Source organism: Oryzias latipes, chromosome 9, assembly GCF_002234675.1.
Source record: "Oryzias latipes chromosome 9, ASM223467v1".
In the NCBI taxonomy this organism is placed as follows: Eukaryota; Metazoa; Chordata; class Actinopteri; order Beloniformes; family Adrianichthyidae; genus Oryzias; species Oryzias latipes.
In genome coordinates, this window is record NC_019867.2 from 31,220,801 (window position 1) to 31,241,993 (window position 21,193).

Consider the following 21,193-nt stretch of genomic DNA (forward strand, 5'->3'; position numbering starts at 1 on the left):
TATTACTGTTTTATTATCTGGGATGTAAATATATGGGAATTACATCAGCCTTTATTTTGTTCTCGACACCACTGGAAACACAACTCCATATGATGGTTGAGAGTTTCTCAGGTCTGCATTGCAGCACTTCCGCCTTTGGTGATCCGGGGGAAAGTTTCGACAAACCGTGGTGCGTCCGAAGAAGGACCGCGGAAGGCGGAAATGCTCCTACGAAGTCCTGAGAAGCTGTGTACAATCATCAGGGGAGCACAAAGGTCATAAAGCCGTCTCCCCTGCCGCTAACACAAGGCTACAAGCCTGGCCGCACTGCTCCTAGCATGTGTCTGTTAGCAGCCGGACACACGGAGATAGCGCTGACGTCATCGCCCCGCCTCCCCTCTGGAAATGCTGAGTGGAATTGAAATATGCGACACTGTCCGCAGGGTGGATGTGAAAATGAAAATGCAATCCCCTCTTTGCATTTTTGTTTTAATTATGACACAGAATAAGCGATTTTAAGTAGAAATGAAAAAGCATTTTGGCGGATTGCTTTTTCAGTTTTATTTTGAGACAACGAATTGCGAATTTAATTATGCTACAGAATCGCTTCCATAGAGGACACCCTGGACAGTTCACCAGTCTGTCGCAGGGCCACAATCACACACCCATTCACACTCACACCTAGGGACAATTTACAGTTGCCAATTGACCTATGAAGCATGTTTTTGGACGGTGGGAGGAAGCTGGAGACCCCGGAGAAAACCCACGCATACACGGGGAGAACATGCAAAGTCCACACAGAAAGGTCCCCCATTGGTGTTCAGGTCCCCCAGCTGGGAGCGCTAACCCCTGCTCCACCGTGCAGCCTGTTTTTTATTGTTTTATTTATCTAAAAAAAGTCAATTGTGACTTTTAAAAAAATATTTCATAGTATTTATACTTTAGTTCAATATTTTTGCAGACTTTGTAGACATTATTTTCAGTTTTTTTCCTGACTTTCTCTTTAAATTGTTAACTTAAAATATGAAGAAAATATCTAGTGTAAATAAAAAAGGTGTTTGTTTGTGTTTATACAATAATTCTATAAACATTATAAGTCATGAAGATGTCAGTACTTACTCTGCCTCACAGCATTGGAGTAGCTTCAAATGCAATTTTCTTGATTATTGTCCTAATTATTTATTATTTGATAATAAAGAAAAATAAATCAATTTGAAATCAACTTTAATTCTTATAGTTTGTTTGACTACCTTTGCGAAGATACTTCCCTTTCTTGGATTGGACAGTAATGAGAAAGTTATGAAAAGAAGAACTCTCATCTCTGCTTCAGGTCACAAACATTTTTTTTCTTTATATTTCAGGAATTCAATAAATGTTAAAATTGTAGCGACATACATAATTAACAGGTCTTATTCATACATTTTTATTAATAAAACAATATACTGCTTTTCTGTTCAACAAAAATTAATTTTTATCAGTTAGAAATTAACACCAAGAAAGTGATGCAGGTTTAGTCGTGTGTAAAAGATTTTCCTGTTTTTGTTCCGTGCGTGTTTCTGAAGTCACTTCTGGATGTGAAATAGTTATAATTTTGCCACCATGTCGTCTCGTCACTTGATGTTTTCGGTGACTTTAATGTTTTTTATCTCTCAGGAAGGGGGGAGAGCCTCCCCGGACTCTCGGACGCGCCTCGCGGGTCGGAAGCATCAATCAGTTCCTCCAGAAAACTCCGTCATTGTACTCACAAACAACAAAGATGTCCGCTCGTCCTCCTCCGTTCTCCAGCTGTCAGACGTCCGTTCCGCCGCCTTTCTCTTATCTTGTTACTGTATTCCCGACATAAACTTTATTCTTCCTTCACTTCGCTGTTCTTTGAATTCGTTCAGTAAATGTCTGTTTCAACCAATCACAGAGCTAGCTGCTGACTGACAGTCCGATCTGTCCAATCAGGAGTCAGCAGAAGGAAAGTTGGGAGTTGTTTCTTAAAGAGACAGGCACCTATTTGTGGCTTAGAGGTGTTAGTTATTTATTTATTTTTTGCGTAATTAACATCCATTTAGGCTTTCTAAGTATCATTATTGTTTTGTAAAAAATGGCTGTACAATTTTTATCGTTATAAAACATAACCTCTGCACTTTGGCTATAAATATTTGGGTTATATTTATGCCTCTTAAGCACACAAAGTAAAACTAATCTTGCTTTGCAACAACATATTCTGTCCTGTAAAATGTGCTGTTACACAAACCTTCAATGATAAGAACCCATGAAAAAGGCCCAAAGGCATTCAGATAAAAGTGTCATTCCTCTTCAAGCGCTCTTGCCTCCTCATCAGCATAGTCTACGGCAGGGGTCGGGAACCTATGGCTCGCGAGCCATATATGGCTCTTTTGATGGTCACATGTGGCTCGCAGACAAATCTTTAATTCAATTTTTTTTTTTTTTTCATTAGACCAGTCCTTCTCGTGCGCGATGCGATGGCAGAGGCGCGCAGTAGTAGCAGTGCTTAGAGAGAGAAATCTGCGCCAGCACTAGTATAAGTTTAAAATTGTCTATTAATTCACAGAGTTTGTATCACCCGGAAACCTGTGAATTGCCGTGCCTAAAACTGCGCGCTCCCGTCTCTGAGAAAGAGCGCGCAGTAGCGGGGACGGGATGTGTGAGGAAGAAAGCAGAGGGTGGGGCTGAGGTGTTCTGGGGACAGGCTGCAGGTGAATCGCGCAGGGATTGTAAAAACGTAAAACCCGCTGCCCGTCACTCACTGCAGCGTGTGAGTGTGAGTGTGGCTCCCCGTCTGCATGTGAGCAGTCTTTGTCACATCTACAAAACATTCATACCAACCTAAGATCACGTTTAAAGTCTCAACGCCTGCATGAAGCAGAAACTCACCACGTAAACCAGACTAGACCATCAGCAAAACTACCACGAGAAATACTCATCATTTATTAGAAACAGCATAACAATGTTATTAAAAAGAATCCACAGACTTATTGTACTTTAAAAATGTTGAAATTACATCAAATGCACACATTCACTTGTATTTTAGTTTTAAACATATTGTCGCGGACTGAGTTGGGTGGCTGTTGGGCCGCGTTAAAAGTTCTGGAGTTCATGGAACGCATCGATCATGCAGAGATCTGATTGGCTCTCAGTTCTGTCGCTCAGCCTGTTGTTAGGTAGTTTGGACCAATGGGGTTCAGCTATGGGCCGAATAAGGGAAATGGGAGAGCTGCAGCGGGAGCAGGGGAATATAAAGTTGGGAGACGCGCTCTCGTCTCGTCTCGGCGGGAGAGATTCAGGAGTTGCTGAATTAATTGTACGGCGTTTGATGCGGTCTGCAGTAACCAGAATAAAGAACCTTAAGTCTCCGTGCCTCAGTGTGTGAAAGGGACACTACATTATTGTATGGCTCTTTCGAAATTACATTTCAAAATATGTGGCGTTTATGGCTCTCTTGGCCAAAAAGGTTCCCGACCCCTGGTCTACGGGGTGGTCAGGTCATGCAGATCACCGTTGACTCACGTAACCCTTGTGCTATCCTATGGGGTCAAGATGACCATTGACGTGTTCTCCCTACCATGACAAAGGTGCATTAAGGTGAAGAGGATTTCATGTAATCCATGGAAACCAGTGAAGATCACAAATCATTGAAGAAAAAAGGTTCAGAGCACTGTCAAGTGGGTCTAGATGACCCAACTCCCAATGTCAAAGGCTACGTTCACACTGCAGGGCTTAATGCTCAATTCAGATTTTTTTTTTAAATCAGATTTTTTTGCAAGGCCGTTCACGCTTCCAATTAAATACGAACTTGTATGATCTCCTGTGTGACCGTGAAATGACCCCGAAGTGACCCCCATGCGCAGAATAGTACTCAATGGTGAACGACGTCACTTGTTGTTTTGTGGAAGTAGCTAACGTTAACAATGGATGTCAAAAACAGTGTCTCTCCTGGGGGGCAGTATGGCCCATTGACAGCAAAACAAAGTACTCTATGTTGAGGAAACCAACATTCATGTTTACAGATTATAAATCTTTATTTTAACATTTTTATGAAATGAAATTTCACAGACAAACATCAGTCGAGACTTTAGCTCAGATACATTCATTCAGCATAAAGTAAACACTAAAATCCTCCATCTGGGCTTGGTGCTTCTGACACAAGTCAGAGCTGCAGTCTGTCGACAGGAGCTCCACCAGTGCCTCCGAATCCAAGGCCAAGCGATACCTGAAGGACACAACACATGAGCCTTACAAACCCCAGGACCAGACGTGAGAGAGAGGCAGAGACACACTCACTTGAAGTGTCTGCCATTTTGGACTTCTGAGCCTCTGGATCCAAATACCAGATACTGTTTGTTGTCTTGAAGGTTGATGCTGGTGCATGTCGCCTTCTTCACTAGCTCCACTTCAGATTTAGGATTTAAAGCCTCAAGATCTGCAACACACAACAAACCACCCCTCAAACATGGTACTGCTGATCTCATTTATATAATCTTTGTGGATTCTGTGTAAAGCTCAACCTCACAACCCAACTGTACACTGCTGACAAATGACAGGGAGCTGAGCATCTCAACTATAGAGCTACATTTGAAATAAAAATGGATAAATTCCTTCCTTAATAAAATACATTCTTCAATTAAATAGTAACTCAACTTTTACAATGAAATTTTCTTGTCTTCTCGTTTAACCTAAACCCAAATGTCTTCAGGATTTAGGTTCTTGGCTTGTTTTGATTCAAAACATACGACGGGAGCAAACAAAAGTTTAGATTAAAGAAAATGCTGGAGTTGATATGTGAAGGCAGTGTCACTTGTTCTTAGTAATGCACATGCACATTCTTCTTTTTAAGTTTTCCTTTAAACCATCAGGTGCTGCCCCCTATTACGTCCAATTAGCAGGAAGCACAGATCTAGTTTAGTGATTGTGTACTAATTGACTCATGATGTAATAGCTTGTTTCTTTGAGAAATGTCCTAAAAGGATCGTGGTAAGTTTTGAATGAATTGAACATGACCTGTCAAAGATGGTGGATTTTTTTTTAGGGGCCACTGAGGTGGAAAGCAGGTTTTCGGGGGAGGGGGGGGGGGTCCTCTAACAAGACCCCCCCATTGAAGGCATCACTAAGGCAATTGTTCAAACTTGTGTCCACATGTCTGTTCTATAGCTGCCCGCGTTTACCTTTGCAAAATGGCGGCTGGCTAAAACCAGTCAACAGACTCCATGCCGGTAATATTCTCCGCTTTGTGGTCTCACCTTTTTCCGTATTCTTGAGGACTTCAACCACAGAGGCAGAGTAGATCATAAAGTCTCCTTCTGAGGCCGATGACCTCACCGCCACTATCAGGCCTGCAGAGGGAAGCAGAACAGCGGTCACACTAATGTTCTCACAGAGAGGCCTGGAGGTGCAGCTGCAGGACACCCGAGCAAAGCATCCAGTTATCTGAGAGAAGGAGGCATCAGTAAGCGTGTTAGTGTAGTATGAAATCAAGAATGAAAAAAAGCAACAAACAACCCTCATATAGACTGTTTCTGTCACGTATTTTTACTTCATCAGGAAATAACTTGATGTCAAACAAAGATGTACAACAGGCTGCTGTAAAAGTAAACGAGGAGGGTCGTAGTTTGCTTTGGCACAGAATGACATGTAATGCAAAGCCAAATAAGACTAAATAGTTTTTTTTGGAAGTAGGACTTTACCCTGTAACCACAGACAAGAAAGTTAATGTTTTCTTTTCCACAGCATTTGTCCATAGCTGAGTGTGCAGACAGAAACGGAGTCTTTTGTGTTTGAAAAACTGCATTTTTATGATTGGGTTATTTTTGAAACTCATTGGAAAACCTGGATATATATATACAGCAGAGCAACAAAGTCATTGATCCCTTTATGTAGGTTGTGTAACACAGCCACTACGTTCATTTTCCACGTATGAAATGTTGGTCTTTCGTGAATCATGCGTGACAAAGATAGTTCATTTTGACCTGTTAAAAATTTTTGGTTGACTGACAATTATGGAGTTTGTGCATATTTTATGTAGTTTATACGCAATTATTACATTGATCTGATGTAATTGTGCTTGCGACATATAACTTCTATATCGCGTATATGGCGCTCACATAATGTTTAAATTACGTATTTGATGCATGAATCATTTATGAATTACAGATAAATAGCACAATAATCACGCACCGTTTGTGTTCTACATCACATGTTGTTTGCATGGTTTATTCGTATTTCTTCCGTGGTTTTAACGTGGTTAATTAAGTATATCTATGAATATCTATGAAAATTTCACATAAATACCACACCACAGCTTTTAATCACTTTTTCCACGTATATTCAATTTTCATTCTTGCAACATGCACAAAACATACATAGTGGCTGTGTGAAATACTCTTTAAAGAGAAATTGACAGTCTATCATCCTAATGGTAGGTTCATTTGCACAGTGAAAGATACTACTTTAAAGACTTTTATTTTGTGTATTTGTGCATGTAAGCATTAACAGTTCTGGTATACACAGACCAAAAAGATTCTCTCAATCAACCTGTCACCAGAACTAAAGACACCTGTTTGAACCAATCACCTGTATAAATTCCAACTTGGCTAAAAAAGGGTTTGTGAAAAGTCCCCATTCCAATAGCCAGCTCTGGTGTGTGTGTCCCACAGTTTCACACATTTCTGGTGAGGAAGGGCTTTAATCATACTGTGTGCGGTCAAAATGGTCACTTGGTTAAGACACATTGCTAAAGATAGACCCTGAGAGCTGATGCAGAGATGAGTAGAAGACGTTCAGAGCTCCATCTTACCGTATTTGACGTGCGGCTGGCAGAGCTCCTCTCTCCGTTGGACTGATGTCAGACTGAGGTCAACGTTTCCTCTGTAGGCCGCACACGCAGCTACACAACATCACAAAACAAATCTTTCAGTCTCTTTCCAACACAACAGGCTGACTGGACCCAAATCCTGACATACCCGTCATGCACTGGCACTGTTCGCCCAGGCAGAGGCGCTGAAGCATTTGGTGCTGGGGGGAGAACTCTTTGGTGCACAAGCTGCCTGCAACCCAGACACACAGAATCCAGCTGTTTGGCTCAGTCTCTACACACAGAGGTTCTTCTGGAGCCAGGCTCTGATACTAACCTCTGTCCTGTCGCTCACTGACAGTGAACAGGCAGTCGCTGGCGCCAACCACCTTAAACCTGGTTCTGACCCGAAACCCAACGCACAGGAAGATATCTGAGGGAACCTGAAGACACAAAACTGCTCTACAGCCTGACCGAAAGCATAGAAATTTATGAGGTGGACATGATTAAACATCCTTGTAGACTATAAATGGAGGGGGGGGTCATGAGGATTTTTACAGCTGTGGACCTAAAAAAAACTGCTGACTGAAGGGTCACCTGCACGGCCCATTCCTTTAACCAGTGCAGGGATGCTTTCCTCCAGTTACTCACTGTGTCCATTAAGATGACCACTGTGCTTCCCTGGAGTTCATAGTGGGATATGATGGGGTTGTCTGGGTCCATGAACTGCAACACAGCATGACGATGTGTGAAGAGAGACAGTGAAGAGATGTGCGAAGACAGAGAGAGACCGAGAGTGAAAGAGGTGACTTCACCTCTTTTTTTTTTGCTCCCTAAACTCAGAACAAATGCTTACAGAATCAGATGTTTCAGCATTTTTCAAAAGTTTGATTTTGTACTTTTAGGTAGATACCTCCCATTGCTCCAACACCTTGTTAAAGTTTGTACTTTTTCAAAACTGTCTTTGATGGCTCTTACTGATTTTAATGGGAATGAAAGGGTTTTGCTTCCTTCACCTGTCGTAGGTCTTCCAAATACGGCTCCACACCTGTTGGAAGCTGGATCTTCAGCACCGTCAGAGAAGACGCAGTCGACACCTCATTTAAAGGAGGCTTATACCTGATAAACAAAGTTCTTTCTATCCACCGTGTCCATTGCGTGAGAATATCAGACGTGGCAGTTTTCTTACTTCACACAGGCGGCCAGGTGAGGAGCCTCCGTGCTAGAACCTGAGGATGGGGAAAATCACCAATAACTGAATGTTTTCATAAATATTTTCAAAAAGGGTCTTTGAAGATGCTGTCAAGAAGCCATACTTTCTGAGGGGTTGGAGCCGGACATCTCAATGTTGAGCTCAAAGTTACATCTGGTCTGTAGGGAGGCTGTTGTCTGGTAGAACACCGTCTTCAGCTGCAAGCACGACCAAAACCGTTTATGGACTCTTGCAAAGTTCCTGTGACAGATTTAGGCCACACCTACCTTTACATTAGACACTCCCTTCCCATAACCCGTGGACACAGTGATGTCATCTGTCAGGGAAATCTGGGGCGTACATTAAGCAAGGCACTAAAGCAGTGTTCTGCCATTCAATTTTTGGACTGCACTGTTCTGAACCGTCCTCTTACCTCTATGGGGGCAACCACAGGTTGCCTGCGATTTAGGGCAACTCTCTTCACCTCTCCCTTTCTGTTGTAGCGGATGTTGATTTGCTGATCGAGTTCAGTTCGTGGGATTAACTTTTTGTACTCGGTCAGTGCCTCCAAAGTCAAGACCATGTCCTGAGAGATAGGACCAGTTTCAGAACATTTGTTTGTTTCTCATTCTGCATGGGAAGCTCAAAGGAATGCTGCACGGTTCATTTTCAGATTTAGTGGATCTAATACCGTTGAAGAGAAGAAGCCATCGCCGTAGTACTGATCCTGAGTCAGCCACGACAGAATTGGATTTGCATAAGGGATCCTCCCCTTTAAAAGAAATGACAAAACACTGTCTTTCACAAGAAGATAGGATTTTTCAAAGGTGCCACACCTAAACCTCCTCACCAAAGCTCTTTAAAAATTGCAGTTAGCGCCAGGTTGATTCATTACAAACTTACGTGTATTGTTTTTTACTTTTCCAGGTTATTAAAGTAACAATGCTGTCATTTCATGTGATTCATTCTCTGCTCCTCCTCATCAGCCAGTTCTAGTTGAGGTAATTACTGTCATCAGCCACACCTGGGAAAAGCTCTTTATATTCAGCCTGGATTAATTCAGTTTCTGTCAATTTGTCTCAGTATCCGTTCAAGGCAGGTGTCACACAGACACCACCTACATTTTGTGCATATTGCATGGATGAAAATTGGTCACAAGTATACATACGAGGAAAAAGTGAGAAGTGTTTTGGTCTTTACGTGAAATTTTCACAGATGTATCGCAAATGAACCATGTTTAAAACCACAGAAGTACAAATGAACTACTATAAAAGAATTATACACCAACCTGCATGAAAAGTCTGTTAGACATATGTGGACATACGTGAAATGGTCATCGAAAGCCACAAATTTGCATATACCTATCGCAAGAATCCCGTAAAAAACTACATAAAATACACATAAATTGCGTAATTCTCTACCCACCAAACGTTTTGAACTGTTCAAAACTGAATTCATGCAAAGACCTGTCAGCTGAAACCCTTAACAGACATCTGTGTGTATCGCCGACTGACGAATGCAAGAAACACTTATGAATTACGTATGTCACACATGGATCACGAAAGACCTACATTTCAAACGTGGAAAATCTACATAGTGGCTGTGTGACATGGCTTTCTAGCGTGTTTTCATGTTAATCTGTTGAAACTCTAGACCAGTTTCTGTCCTTCATGATGTTATTGGATTACAGATTGGGTCATTGCTTCTTTGGATGAATGTTTGTTATGACCCCTGCTATGTTTATGGGACTTGGATTTGCATGTGGTTCTGCCCTTCATCTTAAAACCACCTCTGCATGTCACACTGGCCCAAACATCAACCCCATGCTGACTGGACTCAGCTCTGTCTTTCATCCCCACAACTGACTCCTGTTCCTTCTGGTGAGGCCTATCCCTGGCTGCCTTAAGACATTTCCAGAGTCCTCAATAAACTCTTTGGTATTCCACTAAACTCGTCTTTTCTGGAAGCCCATCACCATGACATATCAAAACTTCTCTGCTGGTTTAAGAATTCCTTGTAGAATTACAGAAACACTGTGGTTAATAAATGGAAAAAGCAGAAGCTTAAGGATTTCACTGTTTAAGCGCTGAGTGGTTTGTTAGCAAACCAATTCCATTTATGTTCTTGCTAAACAGCCCAAACTTCATAACAGAAACACAGACACTTCCATTCCATTTTGGCTCCAAGTCTCTTATTTACTTATTTGGGCAGATTCAATGTGCCAAATGTTTATTGGGGGGGGGGGGGGGCTTGATTACAGCCGAAGAGCTAAGAAACTAACTTCAAAAGAAACCAATACAAACCTTTAGATCTTTAAAACATAGAGTTTGATAATCTCATCATATGTCTGAGAGGCAGACATGACAACCACAGACATGTTCAGATATCAACCAATATCCTCCATGGGTAAAAGAACAGGGGAAGTTTAAAAAGTAGAAAAACAAAAATGATGCATTATCCTCACCTTTAGCAGCATAGTCAGCAGAACGTATGATGTTGTCTCCACTGTCTGACCACTGGACTGGTCAGGCTTTATCCAGTCTGCCGTCACATCGGCCTCCTGCCAATATCTGAGTTCCACAGGGTTACCTGGACACACACACAGCTGAGGTTTAGTCACACCCAAGAAAATCATCCCATGCAGCCAGGAAAAACACATTCTTCTAGAGAACTCAGTTAGATGTATCTTAAAAAAAATGTTATTTTTAGAACCAAAGTTATTGGTATTTATCTGTAAGGGTCTGTGTGGTTAGTCTAATGCCAAACTATTTATCTTATACCGGTAGGTAGATCACAGTTAGCTGTCTAAATGAGGACAAGAAGCAGCACTACTCAGAATTTCTCATCCTAACTATAGGGGAGGAAAACTTGTTTTAGTTGCTTCCTAAACAAAGTACAGGACCCTGGATCCTATACTTTAGATCATGACCTAGGGCTCATGACCACAGATGAGGGTAGGCATGCAGATTGACATTTTGGCTCAGCTCCTTCTTCGCTACAACAAACTGATAAAACCAGCACAATAGAAGACAATCCAATTGTAAATCTCTCGCTCCATCCTTCCCACTCTCCCTTGGGAACAAGAACCCAAGATTGCTTAGCTCCTCCACTTAGGGCAGGTGTTAGTCATCCGCAGAGGGAAAATAATATTTTTTTAGGTTGAGAACCATTGGCCTTTAAGTTAAGGTGCAAATGCTTATTTCAATTGCTTCACACTCAGCTGTGTACCATCCCAGGCCACATGGAAGGTCCTGGTTGAATAAAGCCAATAGGACATCATCATCTGCAAATGTGCAAAAATTCTGTTTTGCTACTATCAAATTTTAAAAAGTTGGGATAGAACCAGTGTTGAAGTAGATAAAAACTGCGCAGTGGTATAGTGGTTAGCACTCTCGCCTCACATTAAGAAGGCACTTGTTTGAAATCCCAGCTAGGACCTTTTGTGACATTTGCATGTTTTTTTTGCATGTGCGGATTTTCTCCGGGCACTGCGGTTTCCTCCCGCTGTACAAACACATGCTTCTTCAGTTAAATCATTATTGTATGTTGTCCCTAGGTGTGACTGCGAGTGTATGGGCGCTTCTCTCTGCATGACCCTGTGACTGACTAGTAACCTGTCCGGGATGATCCCCATCTTCACCCAAAGTTAGCTGGGATAGGCTTCAGCATCCCCATGACCTCAAAATATATTTAACGAGTTTGGAAAATGGATAGATAAATGTTAAAAAGTAGGAAACCCAGGACAGAGCCCTGGGCAACACCACGTTACTGTAATTGATTGAGAATAATACATTTTGAGATAAATTGGCTGAGTACCATCAGAAATTTAACCAATGAAACCAGGTGACTATAGTTTTTCAGAGACAGGGAAGACGACTTGGGTAAGGTCTGTATCAAATGTGGCAGTAAGGTCAAGCAGGACCAGTATGGACTAAAGACCAAAAACAGCTGCCATCAATGAGTCATTGTTCGGTCTTATAACAACTTCAGTACTGTGGAGTGGACAAAAAGGAGACTGAAAAGTTTATGGAGAGAATTAGTGGACAGATGTTCATGGACTTGAACAGTAAAAAGTCTGGACAAAAACAGGTTCGAAATTGGATGAAAGTTATTTGGATCAAGAGGATAAGAGCCAAGGTTTTTGAGAATTGGAACAACAACTGCTGTTTTAGTGGAGGTGGATCCACACCAAAAGAAATGAACAGAAACATTTCCAGTGTGAGAACGGGAGAGCAGACTTTGAGTCCAGTGTAAAAAAAACTTCAATATTTTTTTTTTTTGTGGGTTAATAAGTTTTAGCCTAGCAGAACTCATGCTTAGATAAAACAGGGAAAGAAAGGTAGACTTTGTCACTTCTAGCAAGAGTTAAAATGAATTTTATTTAGCCAACATCAAACTTTTTTTTAACTTACTGTGTCCCTTTCAGGGTCGTGGGGCTGCTAGAGCCAGAGAATGAGGGACTAAGGGCAGGGATGCCCAGTTTAGTTTAGTCTGTTTACTTTAGTTTAGCAATCAGTTATTTAATTTTATGACTGATTTTATGTTTTGTACAATTACTGGTGTGAAGCCCATTGAGACAACTGTGCTGTGATATTGGGCTATAGAAATAAAACTGAATTGAATTAACCTGTTTGCCAATGGGGAAAGGCAGGATACACCCTGGACAGGTCACCACCCAAATGCAGAGTCACACAATCACACCTAGAGTAATTTAGAGTAATCAGTTTATGAAATATGTCTTTGGACTGTGGGAGGAAACAGGAGTGCTTGGAGGAAACCCACACATGCACAAAGAAAAAACGCAAACTCCTCACAGAAAGGTCCCAGATGGGATTTGAGGCAAAGGCACTAACCACTGTGCCACTGTGCAGCCCTATGTAGCTAACATGGGAAGAAAATGCAATATTAAGACTCAAGAGAGATCAATAATACCTAGTGGTCTGGTTATGAACTCTTCATTCATTTCTTATATTTTCATTGTTCTACTTAGAATCACTGGAGTTTACTCTGGTCTGTGATTCCTATAAAAAAGGAAATTGTCAAGTTTGTTACTTTTATCAATGTATTCAATATAATAAAAAGAACAATTTAAGAACAAATTCATTGCCATTTGACTGAAAATAAAAAGAAACAAAAAGTGATAAAACACCTTTCTGTCGAGCTACGCTCTCAAGGCTGCTGATTAGTTCAGACACCGCTATGCTGTTGGGGTCATGAAGGGTCAGGGCGTAGGTCGCCACGGCCCGCACGTACACGCTCTTCACATCTCTGGCATGCTGGGAGAGATATCCTGCAGCTGAGCGTCTACTGCTGACATGAAACTTGGAGAGGAAACAGGACAGATGAGGATGAGCACACTTCATTTCATGCACTCAGATCTTTATCACGGTTACTTTTTACTTATTGCATTTATGTCACCTTCTCTATCACAGTTTGACCACAAGTATGCCCCTCTCATTAGTCCTTTGAATCTAAATAATATTTATGACACTGAAACAATCGCATCTCATTCAGTTTCTTTTAAAATCATTTAATATATTTTCCGTTGTTGGAAACATGATCAGGAAACACAGCAATAATTTTCACTGTTATGCCGATGATACGCAGCTGTATTTATCTATTAAACCTAACCAGAATGAGGATATAGAGAAACTAAATGCCTCCATCACAGACATCAAGACCTGGGTGACAATTAATGACCTCCTCCTGAACCCAGAAAACACTGAGGTCATTATCCTAGGTCCTAAAAACCTCAGAGATGCTTCTTCACTAAATGCAGGACTGCTTGTGGTTCCTAGAATTAGTAAAAGTGCAGTTGGAGGTAGAGCGTTATAGGTTTGGTTAGCCACCAAGCCCCCGTTTTATGGAATCAGCTCCCAGCTCATGTAAGAGAGGCCGACTCAGTTTCTACATTCAAAGTTAGACTGAAGACATTCCTCTTTGGACAGGATTATTGTCAGACTAGTGTTCAGAGAATATTTAACTTATTATTAACAAGTTCCAATGAACCTTTAACAATAAAAATGAGTTGCTAGTAGGCTGCTCCAGATCCTGCCTGCATCTTAACCCATCTTCGACCTGACCCGAACTGACCTCAATGACTCAACTGAACTGACCTGCAATGTCTCCACTTTATTTAAAAATCTTGTTCAACGTTTTTTTACTGAATCTTTTTTTATTTCATTAACATGGTAGTGATACACTCATATTATTGAGACAATTTGACTTATTTTCTTCCATTTAATTAAATAGTAATGTCACTTGGTTGTTATATTAACAAAATGTAATCAAATTTCTTCAATCTACTGTTGTGAAATTGAGGATTAGAGTGAAGTTTGATGGCTGTAGAGAGATGTTCTTACTCGGAGCTGCAGTCTTTCATCTCTGATCTCGCTTGCTCTTTGCAAGGCGATGAGCACAATAGATGTTACATACACCGATTTTTCTATGGGATCAGCCCCCTCGACCTGCACCAAAACAAAGACGAAAAGGTTCACATTTCTTGTTGTCCTGGTGAAGAGAGAGCAAAGTATAATCAAACATAAAACAAACTCTGCTGACCATGGCTCTGTTGGGTTTGAAGGAGGATAACTCAGAAAAAGACCCGTCCGCCTGCTGAGTCTTGGAAATCAGCCATGTTACAGACTCAGAGAGAGACTGATGATCCAACGACATCACAGAATCTGCTAGAGCCAGAACCTTCACCACCATCGCCGTGACCCTGACAGAAAGTTCAGAGGGACACTTTGGGGACAAGTATGAAAGCACAGAAACACCGCAAATGACTTTTATTCATTTTAAAGGGTCTATTTAATTCAAAAAGGAACTTTATGATTTTCATTCCCCACTAAAAACAACCCAAAGCGGTATTTTGATCCATCCATGCATTTTTGACTATTCCTCTAAAAACCTGTTCTCTGAGCACCAGCCCCTCCCAATTCATGAGAACGAGCGGGTCCTCACATTGTGACATCACAAAGTGAGGACCTGCCCCTTCCAGGTAGAGGCTGCACATTCAGCTCCGCCCCCAGCTAACACACACACACACACACACACACCCACTTTCTCCGTGGAGCTAGCGGTGATCGGCTAAATGCTTTCATTTTATATGAACATCCATCTTTGCAAAAGTTCAGCTGTTTGTTTTCATGGGAGAAACGCAGAGACGCTGCCGAGGCCGACCCTGGGATGATGTCATGAAATGTGCGGCACCCACAAGGAACGAAAGGCGGAGCCTCAGAGATTAGTCGTCTTACTTCCAGCTAGAAAATGAGCTGCAAAAATAACTCATCTTTTAATAAAAAATGTGTTCTATAGTGTGCCAAGGGTAATATATTATCCTACATATGGATTTAGTCCCTCAAAAGGCTTAACCTTGTGCTATCCTAGGCACTTTAATGTTGGGAGTAGGGTCATCTAGACCAACTAGACAGTGCTCTGAACCTTTTTTCTTCAATGATTTGTGATCTTCACTGGTGTCCATGGATTACATGGAATCTTTCCACCTTTATCCACCTTTGTCATGGTAGGGAGAACACGTCAATGTAAGGATCGGGTCATCTGGACCCAATAAGATAGCACAAGGCTTAAGAAAAGCAGGATAAAGACCCTATAAACCAGTTCAGAAATGTTTCATTAAAGCCTATAAGGGTTCAACTTCAGTGGAAGAGACCTTCTAGTTTGCTGCAAACACCACTACAGCAGCTTTTATTTCTATCAAATCTTTTGAGCAATACTTTGGAATATCAAGAGAAAAATCTCCAGTGGTGCAAAGAAGAAACATTTCTGTAAATGGAACTCCTCAATTTGCAAACATGAGTTTCGTATTGATTTTTATTTTCTTTCCTACACGATGTGTTTTGTTTACAGCTTCAATAATTTTAATGTAACATCTGTCAGCCTGCTTGTTTTCCAGTTAATCACAACCTGGAATCACCTGATCAAGTCTTCAAGGTGTAGCTGGAAAGACCAGCTGGGTGGTGGATCTGAGGCAGAAGTGATTAAAGGATTGAGAGCCATATACCAGCTTTGTTAAAAGCTAAAAATGTTCAGACCCACTGAAAACTGCCTCCTGTGTCCACTAAGAGTGATGCTTTAGCAACTCTAATCAGGTGCCAAAAACCAGACAGCATGGAATTATTTCCAACTTTTCTGAGAAGTTTATCTTTATGATTTAAAATCTGGAACTTTTTCTTAAGAAAAACTAAAGAATTCCCTCACCAGGTGCTCGGTTCTGCTTTTATTGATGTGCTGTAACTGGAGTCTCCATTCCTGATTGAACTGAGATCAATCAGACCTGAATCCAAACAGAAACACACAGGTGAAAAGCCATAATTGTTTCTTCAGTACATCTCCAACAGCTTATTGTCACATCTCCTCACCGTCCTGAATCTTCTGTTTCAGATCAGCTGAGCTTTTCTGGGAATTGGCTCCAAACAGGTCCCAGCTCGATGTCGTCTCCAGGTAAAGGTACACCTGGGTGAGCAGGAACAGAGTGTCGAGCTTTGCTATGGCCAAGCCCAAAGGCAAGTCGATGAGCGTTTTGATGCCCTCTGGTTTGGTTAGCACGGTAACGACTTCTCCTGGAAGCTCCCCTGGTTGACAAACACGAATGCACGGATGGTCAGGAGCTTCATACTTCACAGAAACTGTAGCATCTACTTCACAGAATCACCTGCACTAAAGCCAGGATGGTTAGAATCTTACCGTTTATTGCCAGCATTCTCTGCACAGCAGAGTTAGGAACCACGTTTGCTGGCATTTGGTTATGCAGGACCACTTTCAGCTTTTTAGATCCTGGAGCAGAATCAAAGACACAGCAAAGAAACTTCAACAACCACTGCAGCGACCACGCCGAACAGAAAAGAAGCTCCACTCACCGTAGACTCCCTGTGGATCAAGACTACCTCCAGAATCCACATCTCGCCTCACTCCTTCTGGCTGGAAACACAGTCCATTTCAAGGTTGGTGACATGACTGCAGCCAGGACAGACGCTAACATGGATGCGCAGGATAATTTCTCCATTTATTTGTGTTTGTAAGGTTAGAGTTGAGCTGCACAGTGGTGTAGTGGTTAGAGCTCTTTCCTCACGGTGACAAGGTCTGTGTCCTTTTCTCCCTGTGGACCTGAGGGTTTTCTCCAGACACTCCGGTTTCCTCCCACAGTAGAGCCCTGCGCGGGACTATTCATCCCGCTCCCGCCCGCACCCGCCGAATTTCTGACCAATCCCGCCCGCTCCCGCAACGTATGCGTTCCACTCCCGCCCGCACCCGCAAAACTCAGAGAATTTATTCCCGCACAGTAATAGAGATGCATTGATTTTGTATCGTCTCCCGTCCCGCAGGAAAAAAACACGTATTTGTATTGATATTATTAAAGAGATTCATGTCCCTCCTCCAGCCTCATATTTTCATGCATTCCTCTTTTGTGTAATGTGCAACATAATCATTAAATATATTTTCACAAATCCTGTTCGGTAAAAAATTGTGCGTGTGTGCGCGCGCAGACAGACGGCCTGAAGCGCGCTGAAGCAGCTGGTAAAGACGCAGGTCAAAGTCATTTGAATTTATGGAGGAAAAAAAACATTAATGGTTCAACAGAGCTGAAAATCTATGAATTAATTTTTTCCTGACGGAAAAATAGTTTTTTTTTTTAGCTTCAGCCTTTTCTCGTTTTTGCTGTTTTGCGCCTCAGTGGGGCATCGGCACTCAGATCTGAGAACCATGCGTGTCTCACGATGAACCTCGTTTGAGGTTCTTTTCTGCTTCATCCATTGACATCATGTCCCTGTCAGGAAACCTCTGTTTCTTCCTTATCCCGCGCAGTGTTGCCAGATAGATTGACAGCTATTTCATCCTTCTGCTGCGCTAGAGCGTCCCGACTAACGTGTTAACCTGCTATGACCGTATTTTGCGCTCTCTGTGTAGAATACACTGGGAGCGCGGGGAAAATAACTCTAAGCTGCAGAGGATGTGAACAGGTAGAGAGGAAAAGCAGGTAAAGAGGCGGGGGAGGGGCTTTGGATTCAAACTCTGTCAGAGAGATGCAAACACGGCGTCAGATTCAGACGCAGCTTTCACTGCGAGAGTTGAAGCAGAGACTTTCCCTGGGATGATTCTATGAACTCAAACATGGAAACATGATTATCAAGCAGAACTCTTTAAAATAATAAACCTGATCTCTCCACATTCTCAGTGTCTACCATGCATTGATAAACACATCGCTCCATGTAGCGATCAGACCAGAACTTTAGCTGATAGCTCCGCCCATACGCGACCGCGGTATCAGGCTTTAAAGAACACAATTTCTAGGAGGCGGGGCGGGGCGCTGCACACCCCCAACAACAGGTTAGATGACAGAGGCCATTGGGCGTCTCTACCTGGTGCCTTCACGGAGCTTCAGTACATAAGACTCCAACAGCCGCACAGCCTAACGTAGTCCGTTATTATATATTAATGAGATATTCATGGCAACACTGATCCCGCTGAGTTTTTTTTTTTTTGCCGCCCGCTCCCGCCCGCAGTACAATTCAAACCGCCCAATCCCGCGAGATTTGCGTTGGGTCCCGCGGGACCCGGCGGGACCCAATCCCAATGCAGCCCTCTATCCCACAGTCCAAAAACATGCTTCATAGATTAAGTTATGTAGATTTTCCTGATGTGGAAGACAACTAGAGTGCCCGTAGAAAACATGAAGAGAACAGATAAAGGAGGACTTGAACCAGGGTCTTCTCATGTCATGAATGAAGTCCTTCTGAATTTTTGCGTTGACTACACCATCGTGTAGCCTGAAGACAGTCAGCATGGTGTTCTGTGTTGCTAGCTTTGAATATGTAAATTTAGAGCGCGTCCACTTGACATTTTACTAAAATAGGAATGGAAGTGCTCGTCAGAGTGTTAGCTACAAGACTTTATATGCTAATGCCAGATTATGACAACTATGCAAAAACATTCAAAGTATTACCTCAGTGGGGATGGGATTACATAAATTTGCTTCATCCCACTTTTTTTCTAGGGCAATAAATCAAATTTTACTTGACTTTAGTTAATAACCATAAAATATTTAATGACTCTAATGTGACCTAAGTATGCGTGCGTCACTGCAAAAATCTCTATTTATGATTGTCAGACAATAATTTTCTTCTTACATTTATGTTTCTTTGTTTATGTTTTTTTCATCAGTGCATCTCATTATTTCTGTATTGAGTTTGGTGTATTTAAGTGATATGTTTGTACAATCAATGCTTGAAATGAAGCTATAAATCAAAATCAAATGAGCGGTAGTTATCTACTCGAATGTTTAAAGAATACCCCCAATACCCCCCAATGTGTCAAATAAAACATCAGATTTACTGATTAGCATTAGTGTGTCTGCCATAAGATGAGGAAATAACTAAATTAGTGAGCCATGATAAGTAACGCCTCTGTCATTTAATATCTGTTTTTGTCCGAGCCTCACCTTTCTCACAACCGTAAGAAACTTCTAATTCCCTTTGCGTAAAAGAATGAGCTAAATGCCTGTTTTCAGTGTGATTCCTAGAACCTAGCAGGGTTTTGCAGGTACTGACCACTACACGCAGGTTTTTCTCCAAAATGTCCCGAATTCCATCAGTTGTCTTCAACGTGAAGGTCAGGGTGTGCATCCCAGGCTCCAGCCCCAGGAGGGTAAATACGACTTTGCCCACCCCATTTGCAGACAGGTAGTTCCATTTACAGCCTGTGGAGTGCAGCCCCGGCTGCCCAGACACCGGCTGAGACTGCAGCAGGCACACCGCCGGCCCGGCCATCAGGGTCACACAGTACTGAGTGGGGGGGGGGGACATGTTAGTCATGCCCTGCTAGAAAACCCCCAACTGTGCTGGTGAAACATTGTTTGCAAAAGTAGATTTAACTGCTGGTACCTTAATGCTTTTATCCTGCTGGTTGTAAACAGAACCTTGCAGCACCACCTGCTCCCCTCGGACCACCTGGTAAGGCAGGGGTATGTCCACACTGAGCGGCAGATTCACCGACACCTTTGCCGTATCTGCAACACACATGCCTCCTGCACACAGAGCAGCCATGCAACAGCTTTTCTTGCAATAAAAGCTGTGGGGGACGCTTAAAAACTAGGGGTACATGGAAAAATCATTTCGGCGATATATCGCAATGTTTCATTTAGCGATATTTCCATAGAATCAAAATGCTGTCAAAATATATTAAATTTCAACTGCAGAGCAGACTGTAAATAAAGCATCTTAGCCATATTAAAGCATCTCCTTCATCCTGTCATGCTGCCTCATCATCACACTTTAATGTTTCTAGAAAGAATTAGTGGTTTTTTTTCCGCTGTATTTTTGAAGCACTGTTCAGGTTCCTGAACCGTAAAAGTTCTGGAGAAGCTAAATTAAGCAATGTTGGAAATAAACACCACTTTATTTCCTCAATCATACTTAACCTAATTGGTTAAGGCACATCCATTCTGTTATTTTTATTCATCATTATTAATATTATTTTAGGTCATTATTTTTATTAAATATTATTTTTATTAATATTAAGTGGTGGAAATCAGACAATGTTGACTGTTCCCTTTTATATTCTAAATTACCAATATAAAAGCACTATGAATTTGCTTCGGTGAAAGCAACTTGTATATAGACACAGTTGCAGTGCTCAATGTTGTGATCATTAAGGAAAATGTCACCATTTTATTACAATGAAAGGCGTATTAATATTCAGGTAGAGTTTTTTTCTAAGTCATATTCTTTAAAAAATAAAAAAAAATGTGTTCGGGTACAATATCGCGATAGGTATCGTGAGACTCTTACCATTACACCCCCCTATTAAAAACGCAAAAAAAAATAAAAATGCAGAAACCTGGCAGTTAACTGTTTACTAGTGAATCCTCAGACATTCACAGCTTTTAATGTAATAGTAAATTAAAAAATACTAATTATACAGCGTTCACAATCAAAAGTCTTTTTAAAAATCAAATATTTTTTTGGGTGCTCTGACGTTCTTTCTAGGAAGCCACATTTAATGTATTTTGTTTTTATTTATATTTGTAATCAAAATTATTTAAGATGATGGAATAATTTTAGGAAAGAGAAAAATTCAGAGGAGCCGCTTGGGAGCTAAAAGAGCCGGCCTGTAATGGGGGATCTTGATTACCCACCATCGCTGTGACCAGTAAGGAAAGAAAGAACAAAAGAAAATCAGCTGGTTCTGCAGGTTCTCTGAACATC

The 21,193-nt window shown here is 41.7% G+C and overlaps 2 protein-coding genes across 2 annotated transcripts in view; both read right to left on the minus strand.

The window, feature by feature from the left end:
• The window catches only part of LOC101172418 (centriolin), a 42,318-nt gene extending 40,432 nt beyond the window's left edge, over window positions 1-1,886 (minus strand). Inside the window, exon 1 of the mRNA XM_011479714.3 lies at window positions 1,725-1,886. The gene's annotated coding sequence lies outside the window, so the exon portion shown is untranslated. The remainder of the gene's footprint in view (window positions 1-1,724) is intronic.
• Window positions 1,887-3,985: 2,099 nt separating this feature from the next.
• Window positions 3,986-21,193, minus strand: part of c5 (complement C5) — a 44,042-nt gene continuing 26,834 nt past the window's right edge. The window contains exons 20-42 of the mRNA XM_011479715.3: window positions 19,871-20,013; window positions 19,538-19,771; window positions 16,850-16,910; window positions 16,677-16,766; window positions 16,352-16,564; window positions 16,191-16,266; window positions 14,532-14,691; window positions 14,333-14,437; window positions 13,120-13,291; window positions 10,435-10,559; window positions 8,662-8,742; window positions 8,404-8,556; window positions 8,258-8,320; window positions 8,095-8,188; window positions 7,968-8,007; window positions 7,795-7,897; window positions 7,430-7,504; window positions 7,116-7,221; window positions 6,948-7,031; window positions 6,782-6,871; window positions 5,229-5,321; window positions 4,273-4,411; window positions 3,986-4,201 (exon numbers count right to left, since the gene is read on the minus strand). Of these exons, the coding sequence (XP_011478017.1) occupies window positions 4,069-4,201; window positions 4,273-4,411; window positions 5,229-5,321; window positions 6,782-6,871; window positions 6,948-7,031; window positions 7,116-7,221; window positions 7,430-7,504; window positions 7,795-7,897; window positions 7,968-8,007; window positions 8,095-8,188; window positions 8,258-8,320; window positions 8,404-8,556; window positions 8,662-8,742; window positions 10,435-10,559; window positions 13,120-13,291; window positions 14,333-14,437; window positions 14,532-14,691; window positions 16,191-16,266; window positions 16,352-16,564; window positions 16,677-16,766; window positions 16,850-16,910; window positions 19,538-19,771; window positions 19,871-20,013 (2,633 nt within the window). The 3' untranslated portion in view covers window positions 3,986-4,068. The remainder of the gene's footprint in view (window positions 4,202-4,272; window positions 4,412-5,228; window positions 5,322-6,781; window positions 6,872-6,947; window positions 7,032-7,115; window positions 7,222-7,429; window positions 7,505-7,794; window positions 7,898-7,967; window positions 8,008-8,094; window positions 8,189-8,257; window positions 8,321-8,403; window positions 8,557-8,661; window positions 8,743-10,434; window positions 10,560-13,119; window positions 13,292-14,332; window positions 14,438-14,531; window positions 14,692-16,190; window positions 16,267-16,351; window positions 16,565-16,676; window positions 16,767-16,849; window positions 16,911-19,537; window positions 19,772-19,870; window positions 20,014-21,193) is intronic.